The 15,020-nt window shown below is 60.0% G+C and overlaps 1 protein-coding gene across 7 annotated transcripts in view; it reads right to left on the bottom strand.

The window, feature by feature from the left end:
* Positions 1 to 4,938: 4,938 nt before the first annotated feature.
* PCNT (pericentrin) overlaps positions 4,939 to 15,020 on the bottom strand; it is a 101,352-nt gene continuing 91,270 nt past the window's right edge. For 5 of the 7 annotated variants that reach the window (XM_038581705.1, XM_038581711.1, XM_038581706.1 and 2 more), the window contains 7 exons: positions 10,361 to 10,480; positions 9,003 to 9,235; positions 7,828 to 7,904; positions 7,148 to 7,268; positions 6,689 to 6,865; positions 5,856 to 5,983; positions 4,939 to 5,280 (listed from right to left, as the gene is read on the bottom strand). In XM_038581705.1, coding sequence (XP_038437633.1) covers positions 5,237 to 5,280; positions 5,856 to 5,983; positions 6,689 to 6,865; positions 7,148 to 7,268; positions 7,828 to 7,904; positions 9,003 to 9,235; positions 10,361 to 10,480 — 900 coding nt within the window. In that variant the 3' untranslated portion in view covers positions 4,939 to 5,236. The remainder of the gene's footprint in view (positions 5,281 to 5,855; positions 5,984 to 6,688; positions 6,866 to 7,147; positions 7,269 to 7,827; positions 7,905 to 9,002; positions 9,236 to 10,360; positions 10,481 to 15,020) is intronic. The other 2 variants (XM_038581709.1, XM_038581710.1) reach the window with 2 other exon arrangements.

Here is a 15,020-nt window from a genome sequence, read left to right as displayed (position 1 = left end):
AACCGTCAGCTTTGAGAAGAGCCCAGAGTCCTGATGCCTGTGTACCTGGGCCGTACCATGGTGCTCCTGCTAGAGCAGCCCGGGGGTGGGGGGGACAGGTAGTGAACAGAGGCCGTGATAGGTCTAGGCTGTGATGCAAGTGGCTCCGCCACCTGAGTCCTATGGTCTAGCAGGTGGCATCGGTGGTTACCGGAGTGAGGAACAACGCAGTGTGAAGTTTCTGGCATGTCCAAGTAGGAGACTCACAACTCAGGACCATGAGCTTCTGGCACACCAGTTAGAGCAGAAAATTTATATGCCTTTTGGGGAAAAAATATCCTGGTTTGCTGCCGTGCTTCGATAGAGAGGGAACACTGGACCTTGGGACACTCAGATCACCGTGCAGCCAAAATAGCCCATTACAAGATGGGCTGTCAGAGTCTCCGGGTCAGCTGGGCCCGGCAACAGCCCGTCATAAGATGGAAACGGGACTCAGCAGGAGAGGGGACGCCCGGGGGACTCAGCGGTACAGCACCGCCTTCCGCCCAGGGCGTGATCCAGGGGTCCTGGGATCGAGTCCCACGTCGGGCTCCCTGCAGGGAGCCTGCTTCTCCCTCTGCCTGTGTCTCTGCCTCTCTCTCTCTGTGTGTCTCTCACGAATAAATAAATAAAATCTTTAAAAAAAAATGGAAAGATAGCATGTAAGACAGTGGTAAGGGTATATCCTCCCAAGAGGCAAAGCTCCCATTCTTTTTTTATGTAACAAGCAAACCAAGGTGAGAATATATACGGACCCTAGGCAGCATCGGATGACCTGGGTGACTGGCTAGGGCTAGGAACAAAAATAATTAGAGGCTGGGGACAAGGAGATCTGGGATGAGGCGTGGGGGCAGGCCTATGGGAATAGGCGCCAAGGGGGACGGTCTTTGTATAAAATGCTGATGCCCAGAGACCCTCTGCGGGAGTATTAAACAGGAGACACAATGCCAGTCACCTGGACAGAGGCTGTCATTGGCAACCCTAGTATTGGCACAACGGGCAGAAGGACTGCACGGCCAGAGCGTGAGAGTGGAGGCCACGCCGGGCCCTGCCGTGTGAGTCTTCTGGCTGAAGCTGATCCGGCCATGAGCTGCCACTCGGTGTCTAACCTGCCAGCCCAGGACGGATGCTGAGCTCCCACCGTGGCTCCTCACAGCGAGAAGCTCCTGCGACCAACTCTACCGTGTTGGAGCTCTTCCAGCCTGGAAGCGCCAGGCGTCATTTTCACGGGAACACACTCACAGTCTATATATAAGTTTGGCCTTCGTGCCCACAGATACCAGCCGGCAGGGCCTTACGGAGTATCTGCTCCCCTGGCGCCGTGGAATCCACGGCATCTGCTGCCCGCCAGAGCACCGGGCCAGCCAGCCCAAGCCAAAGCTGACGCGCCAAAGTAGGAATTGATACCTGCGAAGACAGGGGCCACGAAGACCTTAATATGGCGCGGTGTTCCCAACAGGAAGGACACAGGAGCTGAAATCCAAGGGGCGCAAACACGAGTGGTCCCACTTAGCGCTGCCCCCAGAGATCCACTCGGGAAGTTTCTGCTTCCTGTCTTCCTGAGTCCAGACTGCAGGGTAGAGGTCCTGCCTCGCAAAAAGGACACTCACCAGGGAACACAGCAAGTGTCCACTGGATTACGAACTACGGAGGTCTGGGAACCGTGGGTCCTGGCATCCGGGAACCAGCAGGCAAGGGGAGGAGTCGTTGTCTTGAAAGGGGAGAAGGTAGGCGTGCTATCATGCTAATTACACAACGGGGAGGTCTGGGGGACCCAGGTGATCCGTGTTGGTGTCCTGGTACTGCTCCCGCGATTGAGAAACTAAAGAATTAAAACACTGGGATCCCTGGGTGGCGCAGCGGTTTGGCGCCTGCCTTTGGCCCAGGGCGCGATCTTGGAGACCCGGGATCGAATCCCACATCGGGCTCCCGGTGCATGGAGCCTGCTTCTCCCTCTGCCTATGTCTCTGCCTCTCTCTCTCTCTCTCTGTGACTATCATAAATAAATAAAAATTAAAAAAAAAAAAAAAGAATTAAAACACTAACTTAGAAACACCTACATTAAAAATAAATAAATAAATAAAATAAATAAAAACACCTACATTTCCTGTAGCAGTAGCTACGGAAACCAAGATATGGACGCAGCCCACGTGCCCATCGACGGCTGGCTGGCTGAGGAGGGGGGGTAAATGGGGTAAATGTACACAATGGACTATTAGCCGCCAGAAAGAATGGAATCTTGCCATTCGCCGCGGGGGGACGTGGAGGGAGCTAGAGGGTATTGTGCTGCGTGACATGAGCCAGAGAGAATCTAAGAAACAAAGCAAACAACAAAGAGAAACAGACTCATAAATACAAAGAACTGGTGGCTGCAGGGGTGGGGGTGAAGTAGATAAAGGGGATGAAGAGGCAGAAACTCCCAGTTATTAAGTAAATGAGTCACGGGGATGCGAAGCGCCGCCTGGGGAGCACAGTCGATAACGCCCAAGTGACGAGTGTAACACGTGGTGGCCACACCGATCACGGTGATAACGTAGAAAAGCCTCGATGTCGCACGCCTGAAACGGATGGAACATTGCACGTCAGCTACGCTTCAATTGGAAGCACAGATACGGGCTGCACGTGGCTGCTTGGGTCCGTGGAGCCCTGACTCTCGGTCTCGGGGTTGTGAGTTCAAGCCTCGTGTGGAGTGTAGAGATGACCTAAAAATAAAATCTTTAAAATAAATGAATGAATAAAAAGGTGCCTGGTTGGCGCAGTGGGTGAAGTGTGATTCTTGATCCTTGTGTTCAAGCCCCACGTTGGGCGTGGAGCCTACTTAATAACAAAAAGTAAAAAACAAATATGAAACTATAAAGTAAATTTAAAAAAAACTAATAACAATGCGTTAGAAATAAAAGCATAAGTTAAGAACACTTTGTTCCATCAAAAAGTAAAAAGTAGGGGCCCCTGGTTGGCCCAGGCAGTAACACATGCAACTCCTGATCTCGCTCCTGTAAGTTCAAGCGCCAGGTTGGGCACGGAGATCATCTAAAAAATTTTTTTAATTAAATAAGACATAAAAAAACACGTTAGAAAATGAAAGGGAACCTGGGGGTTCAACTAGCACACGTGACGGAAGGCTCTGCCTGTGGACCCGCAGGAGCCGGCAGCCTGGCGGGAGGACGGTCCTCGGGGCCACTGCTCTCGGGCCAAGGCCACAGGCTGCCCCTGATGGGATGCGCCTGCGGGCTCACAACCTGGCCCCGTGCACCACGGGTCACGGGGTGGGGGGACGAGGCGGGCGCTCCCCGTCGGTGGGGGGCTTCCTCCGAGGCCCGTCCTGGGCAGCCCGAGACCAGCAGGCCTCCACACCCACCCTCCAGTTAGAAGTTCCTATAGAAGCCTTCACTGGATTCAGCACCTGCATGATCCAGATGGATCCACGTGGCTACGCGTCCTCGGAACAGTCCCCACAGTGGGAACACAGGGCGGAGCACACTTTCCAAGGACCAAGGACGGGCAGGGAGTGAGCAGCCTCCAACTGATTGCCCAGGTCGGCTCGGGGCCAGCCCAGGGCCGGGCATTGACCCCGACGACCTCCTCCAGCGAGGGCGGGCCAGTCTCTCCGGGTTTGTCTCCCTCTCTGATTCGTCCTGTTTCACTTTCCCTCCTTCCCGTGACCCTCTGGGCTGTTTCCTCCAGTCCCCGTATGAGGGAGGCCGTGCGATCATGTCTCTCCCTGGCCGACTCGCCCCCCTCAGCATCACGCCCTCGGCTCCCCCCACGTCGGTGTAAATGGCGAGATCTCCCCCCTCTGACGGCGAGTGACACCCGGGGTGCGCAGGGACCACGTCTCCTCCCTCCAGCATCTGTCCGTGGATGTCGAGGCTCCTCCGGTGGCGCGGCCCCCGTGGACACGGCCCCTGGGAACGCGGGGGTGCAGGTGCCCCTGCAGCTCACCGCCTCTGGGCTGCGGGGTCGGTACCCAGCAGTGCACTTTCGGGATCGTAGGGCAGCTCTGTGTCCGGCTCCCCAAGGCCACCCCCTCCCGTCCCCACAGTGGCCGCCCGCCTGCGTTCCCACCAGCCGCAGAGAGGCTCCCCTTTCTCCACATCCTCCCTTCACCTGTCGCCTCCCGACGGTGGCCGTCCTGACGGGCATGCAGGGGTCGGGGGGGGTCCCACGTGGTGCTGGTGTGTCTCCCTGACGCGGCTCCTTATTCTAAACGGTTCCGTGCCCAACACCTAAGAAAGCAGGACTGTCACCTGCCAGCTCGCCCCAGAGCCACAGTGAACAACTCCCTTATGCGCAGCCTCAGGGTCACCCCGGGGACCCCAGCACCACCGCAGGCCGCTCGCCCGTTGGGCCGCGTCTCCTCCAGGGAACAGGCCCCCCAGCTGTGCGGTCGCTGTGAGGGCAGGAGGCGCACCCCTCAGGCAGCATCCCCGCCGTCGCCTCCCTCATGCAGCCGTGCGCGTGTCGGAGGCGAGAGGGAAACCTGTCATGGAAACGCGCGGTCACCCAGAAAGAGCCGTGCTGTGGCAACACCCACGCCAGCAGGACCCCTGGGCGGCTCCACGGTGGAGCCCCTCCCTTCGGCCCAGGGCGTGACCCACGGTCCCGGGACCGAGTCCCGCGTCGGGCTCCCCGCGTGGAGCCTGCTCCTCCCCCTGCCTGCGTCTCCCTCTCTGGGCCTCTCAGGAGTAAAACCACCCCAGAGGCAGCGGAACACGTGCACGTGCAAGGTCCCACCACGGGAAACGGGCGGAAAGCGGGGAAGGCCACGCGGGCAGGCGGTCGTCTCTCTGTGCCGGGCGAGGAGCTCGCGGCGATCCACCAAAAGCTGACGCACACTTCAACAAATTCTAAGTCAAGGTTTTGGGTTTTCACCAATTACAAAGCAAATTGGATAAAATGAAAAAAACAACACAAGGGCCGTTCCCACGTGAGACAGTGCTGTCGTTTTATTGTTTCTGTTCTGCAGCCAAGCTCCCCTCCGTGCGCTCAAGGAGATAACCAGCGGGAGGCCGGTCTCCGCTCGCGCGTGGAGGCAAGGCCGGGGCGCCCGTCACTCGCGCACACGACCCGGGCAGGAGCTAAAGCACAGCAGTGACCGAGACGCTCCGCGCGGCCTCCTCCCGGGGGCGGGTTCCCAGGCGCCGCCGTCCTTAGGAAAACGGAAAGAACTCTGTTCCTCAAATAGAGCCGCCACAGCAAAGAGCCCCAAGGATTTTATTCACTGTTTCATCCTCTGGCAGCAGGATTTCTTTGAACCGGAATCTAGAAATGAAAACGACACGGGAAAAAAAAAAAAAAAAAAAGAAAGAAAGAAAACGACACGGCCGTCAGTTCAGCATCTCCACGGGACTTTTTTTTTTTTTTTTTTTTTTTATTTATGATAGTCACAGAGAGAGAGAGAGAGAGAGAGAGAGAGAGAGAGGCAGAGGGAGAAGCAGGCTCCATGCCAGGAGCCTGACGCGGGACTCGATCCTGGGACTCCAGGATCACACCCTGGGCCAAAGGCAGGCACCAAACCGCTGAGCCACCCAGGGATCCCTCCACGGGACTTTAAAGGAGAGCTGCTGAGTTCTGGGCCGGGGCCCTGAGCTCGTCTCGCTCATGGTAAGAACAAGAACCACAGGACACACGACGGCTCAGGTCCTGACCGTAGAGATGCCGCCGCTGTGTGGCGCCTCGTGTGGGAAGGGGTGGGGGGGACGGAGCCCGCGGTCCCCGGCCTCCACGCATGGGCGGCGCCGCCACCTGCCATCGCCCTCCCCCTCCCAGGACACAGGGACACGGCGGCAGCGACCGTGGGCTGGGCCGGGCCCGGGGCGTCCGGCGGAGACGCTCACCTGCAGCCGCCCCGCCCAGCCGCTGCTGGATCACCTCCAGGTGGTGAATATACTCCGTCAGGGAGCGCTCGGGATCTTGAGAAGCAGCCGGGGACCCTTGTGATCTTGAATCCGGGGACGGAGTGGATCTGCGAAGACACGCGAGTGTCCTGAGCACGGAGAGCGTGGCGGGGGCGGACCGGACGGTGTTCCCCGCAGAGCCTCTCCCGCCATGGCAGAGCCTGAAGCGTGCACACACGTGTGCTGCCTCCACCGCCTCCGCCCACCGCGCGGCCGGGAGCCCAAGTCAGGCATGGTTCTAAAGTGCAGTGTGAGGTTCTAGAACCGACTTCTGGGGATGCCTGGGTGGTCAGGGCGTGACCCCGGGGCCCCGAGATCGAGTCCCACATTGGGGTCCCCGCAGGGAGCCTGCTTCTCCCTCTACCTGTGTCTCTGACTCTCTCCATGTCTCTCATGAATAAATAACTAAAACCTTAAATAGTAAACACAAAACCCAACTTCTATAAAATGAGTTATAATGAGTAAGAATCCCCGTACACCAGTCTGTTATTTAAAGACCCCAAGGGAAAAAAAAAAATAATAAAATAAAATAAAGTCCCCGAGGGAGCGAGCCCCGGGAGGGAACCTGGCGGGCCCCCGCTGACACGGGCTCCATCTCACGACCCCGGCTGCGGGGGGCCAGGCCGGAGCCAGGCACATGTGGTCGGCACGGCGGGAGCACACGCCTGCGGCTCCACGGGGCGCCTGTGCGAGGGCGGGACGGCCACACCAGACGCCCAGGTGCAGCGTGCACGGAGATGCCCCGTCAGCCGGGGTGTGGGGCGAGGGCTCACGCAGGGGCCGAGAGCGGGACACGCTGGCACGGAGGATTCCAGACGCAGGTGCCGACACCACGGAGACACAAACTCAAGTGTGCTTTGTTACAAATCCTGGGAGATCGTGGTGGAAACGACACGGCTCCGACGGCTTCCCTCGTCCCGGCGCCTGAGTAGACGCTCGCGTGGTTCCCTCTGCAGAGCGAAGCCGTCCCATGCTTCGCAGGGAAACCCCGATGGCCAGTCCCAGCCGCGGCCCCGTCCCCGCAGCCTCCAGGGGCGCATGGGTCGCCGAGGGCCGGACCTACCTGCACCGACCAGCAACCTCCAGGCCTCTGCTGTCCTAAGTGGAGGCTGCAGGCCTCCCCACAGGGGCCCGGTGTCTCCCGCGGCCCTGGGACGGCTCACGTCACCCCGGGTCCCCAGGACACGTGCAGCCCAGCCCAGCGGGCCCTGGCGCGCAGTGGCCACACTCACCTGTGCCTCCTGCCCGGGGAGGCCTTGGGCGCTCGGTCCCCGGAGCGGCTGCAGGATGTGTCCCGGGTCGGGGGCGACCTGCTGGCTGCGGGCGGGGGCTGCTGCCGTGGTGCCGGGAGCCCTTCTCCCCGAGAACAGGAAACAGAGGAACACCCGTGAGCAGAGAGGCCCTTCTACCAAAATTCAAAATCTATGAACTTTTAAGAGTCTGCACGGCAATTTCAAAGCATTTTTAAAATAACCGATTTGTAAAAATCATGTTTTAAAAAGCCCCGGAGGCGGCCTGAGTTTTGATCTCTGTACTGCGCCGCGGGAGCTGACCCGGGGCTGACCCGACTGGACCGCTCGGTGGCGCCCGTGACCTGTGGGGCAGCGAGGGGCTTGAGGGGACGGAGGGGCCCCGGACCTGGGGCAGCAAGGTCTCCGGAGGCCAAGAAGCCATTTTAATTCCAGGAAATATCACATGGGAACCAGGGCTGACGGGCGGCCGGGCCGCGTGCCCGACGGGGACACGGTGACACGGGGGCAGCAGGCAGTCGGCTCCCGACACCTTTTGTCACGACGGCGACCGTGCACTCAGGTCTCCGCGCTGTCCCAGCACCGGCCGGCGTCCGCCCAGCACCCGCACCACCTCCCTCCAGGAGCCACCTCGCCGTCCGCTCGCGGGGCAGTGGGCCCACCTGGACGCGGCGCTCGGCCGTGCGTGGCGGCGCCTCTCCGATCCACCTCTTGCCACTTCTTAACCAGAAAGCGTAATCTGCGCGGAAGAGGAAGGACACGAAAGGCTGGAAACCAGAGCACAACGGCTGCAAAGGCAGCAGCGAGTGCAGGTCAGCCCTGACGCCCAGCGGCCCAGCCCCGACGGCTCAGGGGGGCATAAGGGAGGCCCAGCCGGGTGGTGCCCGGGGACGCGGCGCTGTGGCCTCCCGCCCGCCGCCCCGGGCCCCGACCCCGGCTCCAGGGAGGCACTTTCTGATTCGCATCAAACCACAGCTGCTGGAACGCTGCCCGCGCGACGGGAAAGGAAGGGAAGGGAAGGGAAGGGAAGGGAAGCTGCTGGCCCGCCCCACGTGGCACCGCCAGGCTTCCTGGCCCAGCGCAGCCTCTGCAAACACGCGGGGCGGGCGGGCGGACGGACAGGTGGGGGCTGCGGTCAGAACCCGGAGTCGAGGGGACCGCGCCCTGAGGCCGCCTCCCGCGCCCGCGGTCTCCACAGGGCAGGGCTCCCCCCGCCCCCCCGGCCCGGTGCTCGGCAGACCTGGGGAGCCAGCCCACCCGGCCTGAGGGAGGCCCCAGGGCGTCACGGGCACACGCGGCCCTACGATCCCCCAATCCTCAGTGGGACAAACGCTCCGAGAAATTCCGCATCAGGACACAGGACCGATTTCATCACCGGTATGAACAGGCCCGGATCCCCAGTCACACCCGAGGCCCCACACCTGCCCCCACATGACCCCGTGCAAACCAGCCGGGGCCACAGATGGCGCTGAGGCAGCAGGACCCCCCCTTGCCCTCCCGGAGATGGGCCCAGGGCCCCCCGGACGGAGCACACGTGTCACTAGAACGCGGGATGCGGCCACGGGGAGCGGTGGGACGCAGTTTCAACCCCATCGGCCGTGCCCGTCATCACACGGGACCCAGCACGCGGCCGTCGAGCGGAAGCCGGATTTGGTGAGGAAAAGCCAACCTCGCGTGCTGCCGACAATTGTGCACAACGTGCCCTTGGGGCAGGCGTCACGTAATCTTAGAGGCTCAAGCGTCATCGTCCTGGGGGGGCCCGGGATGGGGGGGCACAACCCGGCACCCCGTGTGCCTCCTGCCCGTGGACTCGGGGCGGCGCGGGCCTCAGCGCTACCTTAATATGGCGATCACCACCCTGACAGCCGTCCGGAACCTCGTGAAAGGGCGCGACGTGGTCGTCTTCTTATCAGCTTTGGAGGGAAATACGCCCAGGTGAGCGATCATGGAGAGCGTCTCTTGTTCGGAGTCCTGGAATCCACCAATCAGCAGCAAAAGGTACTTCTTCTGATAAATCAGAGCTTTCCTGAAGCTTTCTGCTCTCAAGTAATGCAGGTACAACTTCTCCATCTGAAAGAAATAAAAAAGCAAACCGATCACGGGACAAAGGCCGTGCGGCACGTGTCCCCTTGTGCTTTACAAACACCTGGATGGGGCGCAGGGCGGCTGCCGGTGGAGCCTGCGGCCCTGGACCCAGGGTTCCGGGTTCGAGCTCACGCCGGCTGCAGAGAACCTAGACAAGCACAGCTTCAAAAACTTGAAATAAAAAGAAGCAGACGGTTTCCCCCCTTGGCAAATTGTCACCTCAGGCAGCCATGCACATGGTCCCCAGGGACGGCCTACAGCAGAGGACGGCGCAGACATCCTTCCCGGGCCTGTGAGGGCCTCTCAGGGCCCCTGAATGTGACCCCGAGGGCCGTGCACACCCGGCGGGTGGAGGCTCGTCCGGGGGCCGCAGGATACCCTGAAGCAGGGGCGCATCCTTGTAACCTGATTCCAACACGCGTTTCCCCTCAAGGGAGGGCTCAGCGTTTGGACCCGGGGCCACACGACGACCGGCGAATCGCCGACCTGGGTGTTCTTGGGCTGTGGGGACCGTGGCCTCAACGACGCAGCCGGGCGCCTTGACTGCGCACGCACACACTCGGGAGCGACACCAGCTGCAAGTGTGTCCCCCTCCAACCGCGCTCCCTGCGGCCAACAGGCACACGGCGGCTCCGCCCTCGGGACGGCAATGCCTCTGCAGCCACACGAACCAACAGGCGTTTTCAGAGTACCCTGGGGCGTCGGGGAGACCGGCAGGCGGAGAGGGTGGGGGCGCTGCTGTTGAGAGCCGCGGGGGAGGGTGCCTGCGGCCCCATCCCAGACCGCACCGCCCGCGGGCTCATCGGGTGCGGCTTTCAACACCGGGGACGCTCACACCTTCCATTCGACTCTGGAGTCAACCCCCAACTGGTCTAAATACAAAGTCTTTTTTTTTTCTGAAAGAGCAAGGCATGCGTGGGGGCGGGGGTGGGGGGAGTCCCAAGCAGGCCCCCACGTGGGGCTCAACGCAGGGCGCGACCCCAGGACCCCACGGCCTGAGCTACATCAAGAGTCAGACACTCGACCGACGGGGCCGCCCCTGCACACAGAGCCTTAAACACGTAAGGGTCCGCAAGCGGAGGCGCCCGGTGGCCCCCGGCCCGGCCTTACTTGCACGCCGCAGGTGTTTGCGTCCTCGCGCGCGGCTGCTGGCGGCAGTCCTGGGTCTGGCTGTCGCGCCGAGCTCGGCAAGGCCGTCCCGTCCTGCTTCCCCGCACACCTGTCCGGCTTCTGCAACAAACCACAGACGCACCGTGTACGGAGCGGCTCCTACGCAACAGCATCGAGGGAAACGGCCAAGGGCAGAGTCAGCAGGAGATACCACGCGAACCCCCGACCCAGGGTCAGGGCGCGTTCACACAGCTCGTGTCCCCCTCGGCCGCCCCCCAGGACCTTTCCAGGCTGAGGCCCCCGTGAGTGGAGGGGCTGGAGCTCGTCTCCCGAAGGCCTCGGCGTGGCCACCCTGGGTTCCTGATCCGCATCCTTTCGGAGCCCCGAGTGGCCACGTGTGTTATCGGGTGCTCGACGCTCACGGTGGGGACTACACACGCGCACTTGAGCGCGACTGCACAACGGGTGCGCTTTACCAAGAACAAAACCCAAACACTTGTCAAACACTGAAATCAAAGCACTGAGCCTGTTGAGCAACACACAGCCTCTGGTCCTAGAAACGCTAACTCCCGAGTCCCTGCTTCCGCCGCGGCACCAACAAATCACACCTGGACGTCTCAGCAAGGGCGCCGTGGAGGCAGAGGCCGTCACCACCAGGCGCACGTCCGAGCACATGCACGCGGCTGGACACCGTGTGCGCAGGACGCCCAGAGCCCCACAAGGGGCCCCTCAACAGAGGAGCAGGATCCCGCAGTGAGACAGCAAGGGGCCGCCCCACCGCCTGGCACGGGGCCGCGAGCTCGGTGACCCCTGTCCTGCAGGCACGGGGCAGGGCAGCCTGGTCGCACCAGCCCCAGCTCAGGGCACAGCTGGAGGAGGAGCCCGTGGCTGAGGGGACCCTGTGGACGGGCCCTCGCGGGACCCCGGATGAGGAAGAGGAAGGCCACATGCTTGCTGTCCTGGTCCTAACACATGGCCTGGCCACTGCTGGGAAGACACCCTCCAGGAACGAGAGTCCCCTTGGACAGGGAGACAACGCTCCGCTAATTCATGCTCAGTCTGTAATTTACTCATTAAAAATATTTATTTCAGAAGTGCCTGCAGGGCTCAGTGGTTGAGCATCTGCCCTTGGCCCGGGGCGCGATCCTGGAGACCCGGGATCGAGTCCCCCATCGGGCTCCCTGCATGGAGCCTGCTTCTCCCTCTGCCTGTGTCTCTGCCTCTCTCCGTGTGTTGAATGAATAAATAAATAGAATCTTCAATTAAAAAAAAACAACAACATTACACTACGTGAAAGGAGTCAGACAGAAAAACCCCAATACCGTATCATCTCACTTATATGCAGAACCTAAAAAACTGGAACAAATAACAGAACAAAACAGACTAGAAAGAGACTCAGGGCAACAGAACAAAGTGGCTGGCGGCCAGAGGGAGGACGAGGCAGAGGAAGGGACGAAGGGCGGCAGCGTCCTGTGCTGGGGACGCCGCGGCAGCTCGGGTGGCGACAGACGCTCCCCGGACGCAGGGGCTCAGGGCTCCGAGTCCCCGTGTTACTCGCCGACACTAGCACAGCATCTGTCAATTCTTCCTCAGTAACAATTTATTCCCCGATTTCCTGGTGAGCTTCCCTCTGAAGGTAAACGTGTGCCTGGGCTCGGGTCCCAGGGACAGCCGCGGCCTCCAGCAGTGAGGAATGCACGGCCCGGGTTGCCGGCAGCCGGGCCGACTTCGCCCCCCGCCGCCCGAGCTTCACCATGCGCGGTGCGAAGCCGGTGGCAGCTCGGCAGACAGCGACCCCTCGACGCAGGAGCAGCTCGGTGGGGGCCCCCCAGCACCAGAACCACCACGTCCCCCACTGAGAACTTTCCCCAGAAGACCCATCCTGGGCTCCAGTGGTTTCACTGGTGAATTATAATTAATATTTAAGGAAGAAACGACACCAACTCTACGTAATCTGCTCCAGAAATTAAGAGGAGGAGCGAACAAGTCCCAACTCGTTTTTTGAGGCCAAAACTACGTCACACAAAAAACCCTCCGGACTAAGATCCCTCGTGAACTCAGAGGCAAAAATGCTCCACAAAATATGGGCAAACTGAATCCAACAATACATAAAAATACGAAGACATCACGACTGACTGGGGGCCCCCTGGGACGGCAGCGCAGTCCACACCCAAAGATCACGGTAATACGCCGTCGGCTGAGGAAACAAGGAGAAACACGTCACCGGATCAACAGGTGAAGGAGAAGCGTAACAAACTCAACATGCAATCGTGGTGAAAAGTCCTGGCAGCTGAGACCGGAAGGGCAGCGAGCGGTCAGCCCAGGGCCTGCGCACGAGCCGCTGGCGGACGGAGGCCCTGCCCCTGGCACTGGGCACCAGGCGGGGGTCCAGCCTGCGCAAGAGGCCAAGGGAAGGGAATCAACGGTGTCACGCTGGAGAGGAGACAAGACTCGCCACAGATGATGTGACTGTCCACGTAGAACACCCACAGGAGGGTTCACGGGGCGAGAGCCTGAGGTCGGCCGGGTCACGGACAAGCGGACCTGGGCACACTGACCGCGTCTCTGCACGAGCCCTGAACACCCAGGAAACAAAATGCTTCACCGGCCCCCGGAGAGCGCAACGTGCAGGTGTCAACACGCTTCCAGGGCCCGAGGCGGCCGACAGCGCCCTCAGAGGGCCGAGGGCCCGGCAAGCTCCCAGGCAGGAGACCGGCGCCGCTCAACCGCAGCCTCCCTACGGCTGCGTCGAGAGGTCAGTTCTCGCCTAAAACCTCCACGAGAGCCTCACGAAGTACAACCACAGGTTTATCCCCTGAGAACGCACAGCTCAGCGGGTTTTACTACATTCACTGAGCGCAGCGATCACCGTCTACCGCGAGGTCCTCGCCGTCCCAACCCCACCCGCCCCCGGGAACCGACTTGGGTGCTGCCTCAGTGGCGTTGCTGCCCCGGACACCCCCACGGAGGGGCCACGCGGAGTGAAGGAAGGTCCGCACTCAGCCGCGCTCAGCAGTCCCATAGCCCTTTCTCCCGCCAAAGCAGCCCATTTACGGATAAGCCGTATTTTACTTGCCCCTTCGTTAATTATGGACATCTGGGTTATTTCCATGTTTCGGCCAGTACAAGCGGCGGTGATAGGAAAGTGCGTGCAAGAGTTTTTACGTGGAACTGCCGGTAGGCACGGCCCGATGGTTTTCCAGACCAGCGAGTCCCATACCTCACGGTTCCCCCACAGCCATCTACACACTCGCCCACCGTCCCAACCAACCAACCAGCAAGATTCTAACACGTATGTGGAAAGACAGAGAAGCAAGAATAGCCAAATAATTTGAAAACAGAATAAAATCGTGATTTTCACACGACCCGATACGAGGCTGTAATATAACCCATGCGGCCTGGTCAGTCGAACAGGACAGAGAATCCAGACACCCGACCGCCGACCGCCGTGGGAAGAGGTCTGACATCAGCACCAAGACAACCAACGACGTGTGTCACATTAACTGATCCCAACACACATACAGATCATCTTCGACTGAAACCTCGGACAGAAAAAAAAGTGACTCAAAATGGATCACAGACCTAAATGTAAAAAGATCGACTGCAAAACTCTTGGTGTGATCCAGTAAAACAAAACAAAAAAGCAAAAAACTTAATTAAAACTAAATTTCAGGGACGCCCGGGTGCTCAGCGGTTGATCATCTGCCTTTGGCTCAGGACGTGACCCCGGGGTCCCGGGACTGAGTCCCTCGTCAGGAGGAGCCTGCTTCTCCCTCTGCCTGTGTCTCTGCCTCTCTCTCTGTGTCTCATGAATAAATGAATAAAATCTTTAAAAAAATTTTTTTAGATTTTGCTCTGCAAAGGGTGCGACCTATACGGAGGAGACAGCGTCGCCAGGGAGAAGAGGTCACAAATCACATAACCGACCAAGCAGTCGCATCCACGACGTATAAAGAACTCAGAACGCAGCAGTATGAAGTGGGCAAGGACACGTCACCAAAGACGACACGGACGCCACTCCGCACCCGAGACCATGGTAACGGAAAAAGCACGGCCGGCAGCAAGTGTGCAGATGCAGCGCCGAGACTCCCCGGTTTTGGGAAGTGAGGTGGGGCATCCGAGGGCGCTCGGCGGGGCTCAAGGTGACATGGGGACGCAGCACCCCAGGGGTTCAGGCCAGAGAAACTGCAGAGAAAGCGCTAGCTCCGAGTCAAAAGCCACAGGCGAGGGGCTGCGCTGAGCACACCCGCGGCCAGGATGCTGCTCAGCAACACAACGGGCCACGTCGCCGCCCAGGAGGATCCCAGCGGCGTCTGGAAAGAGGAGCCCGTGTGCTTCCACCTGCGGGACGTCCAGGAAGAGGCGGGTGCGGAAGGAGCCGGGCCGTGCCTGCCGGCAGCCGGCCACTAGCACACACAGCCCTGGGTCGCCAGAGTCTATGCGTGTGAAAACTCAAATGACGTCCTACCAAGGAGGGGCAGATTCTACCGTGTGAAGTTAAAAATAATTTAAGATATTTTTTCTTTGTAAGAAAAATAAATGACAAATATGACAACCTAAATATAAAATAAAAAAAATAGGCATTCCAGGTAAAAAGTCTATCAAAACTACACAATAAGGAAGGTTTCCATCATCTTAATCAGGTAAAAATCAAATAAAT

Source organism: Canis lupus, chromosome 31 (assembly GCF_011100685.1).
Source record: "Canis lupus familiaris isolate Mischka breed German Shepherd chromosome 31, alternate assembly UU_Cfam_GSD_1.0, whole genome shotgun sequence".
Classification (NCBI taxonomy): domain Eukaryota; kingdom Metazoa; phylum Chordata; class Mammalia; order Carnivora; family Canidae; genus Canis; species Canis lupus.
This window is presented reverse-complemented; position numbering and strand designations above follow the sequence as displayed.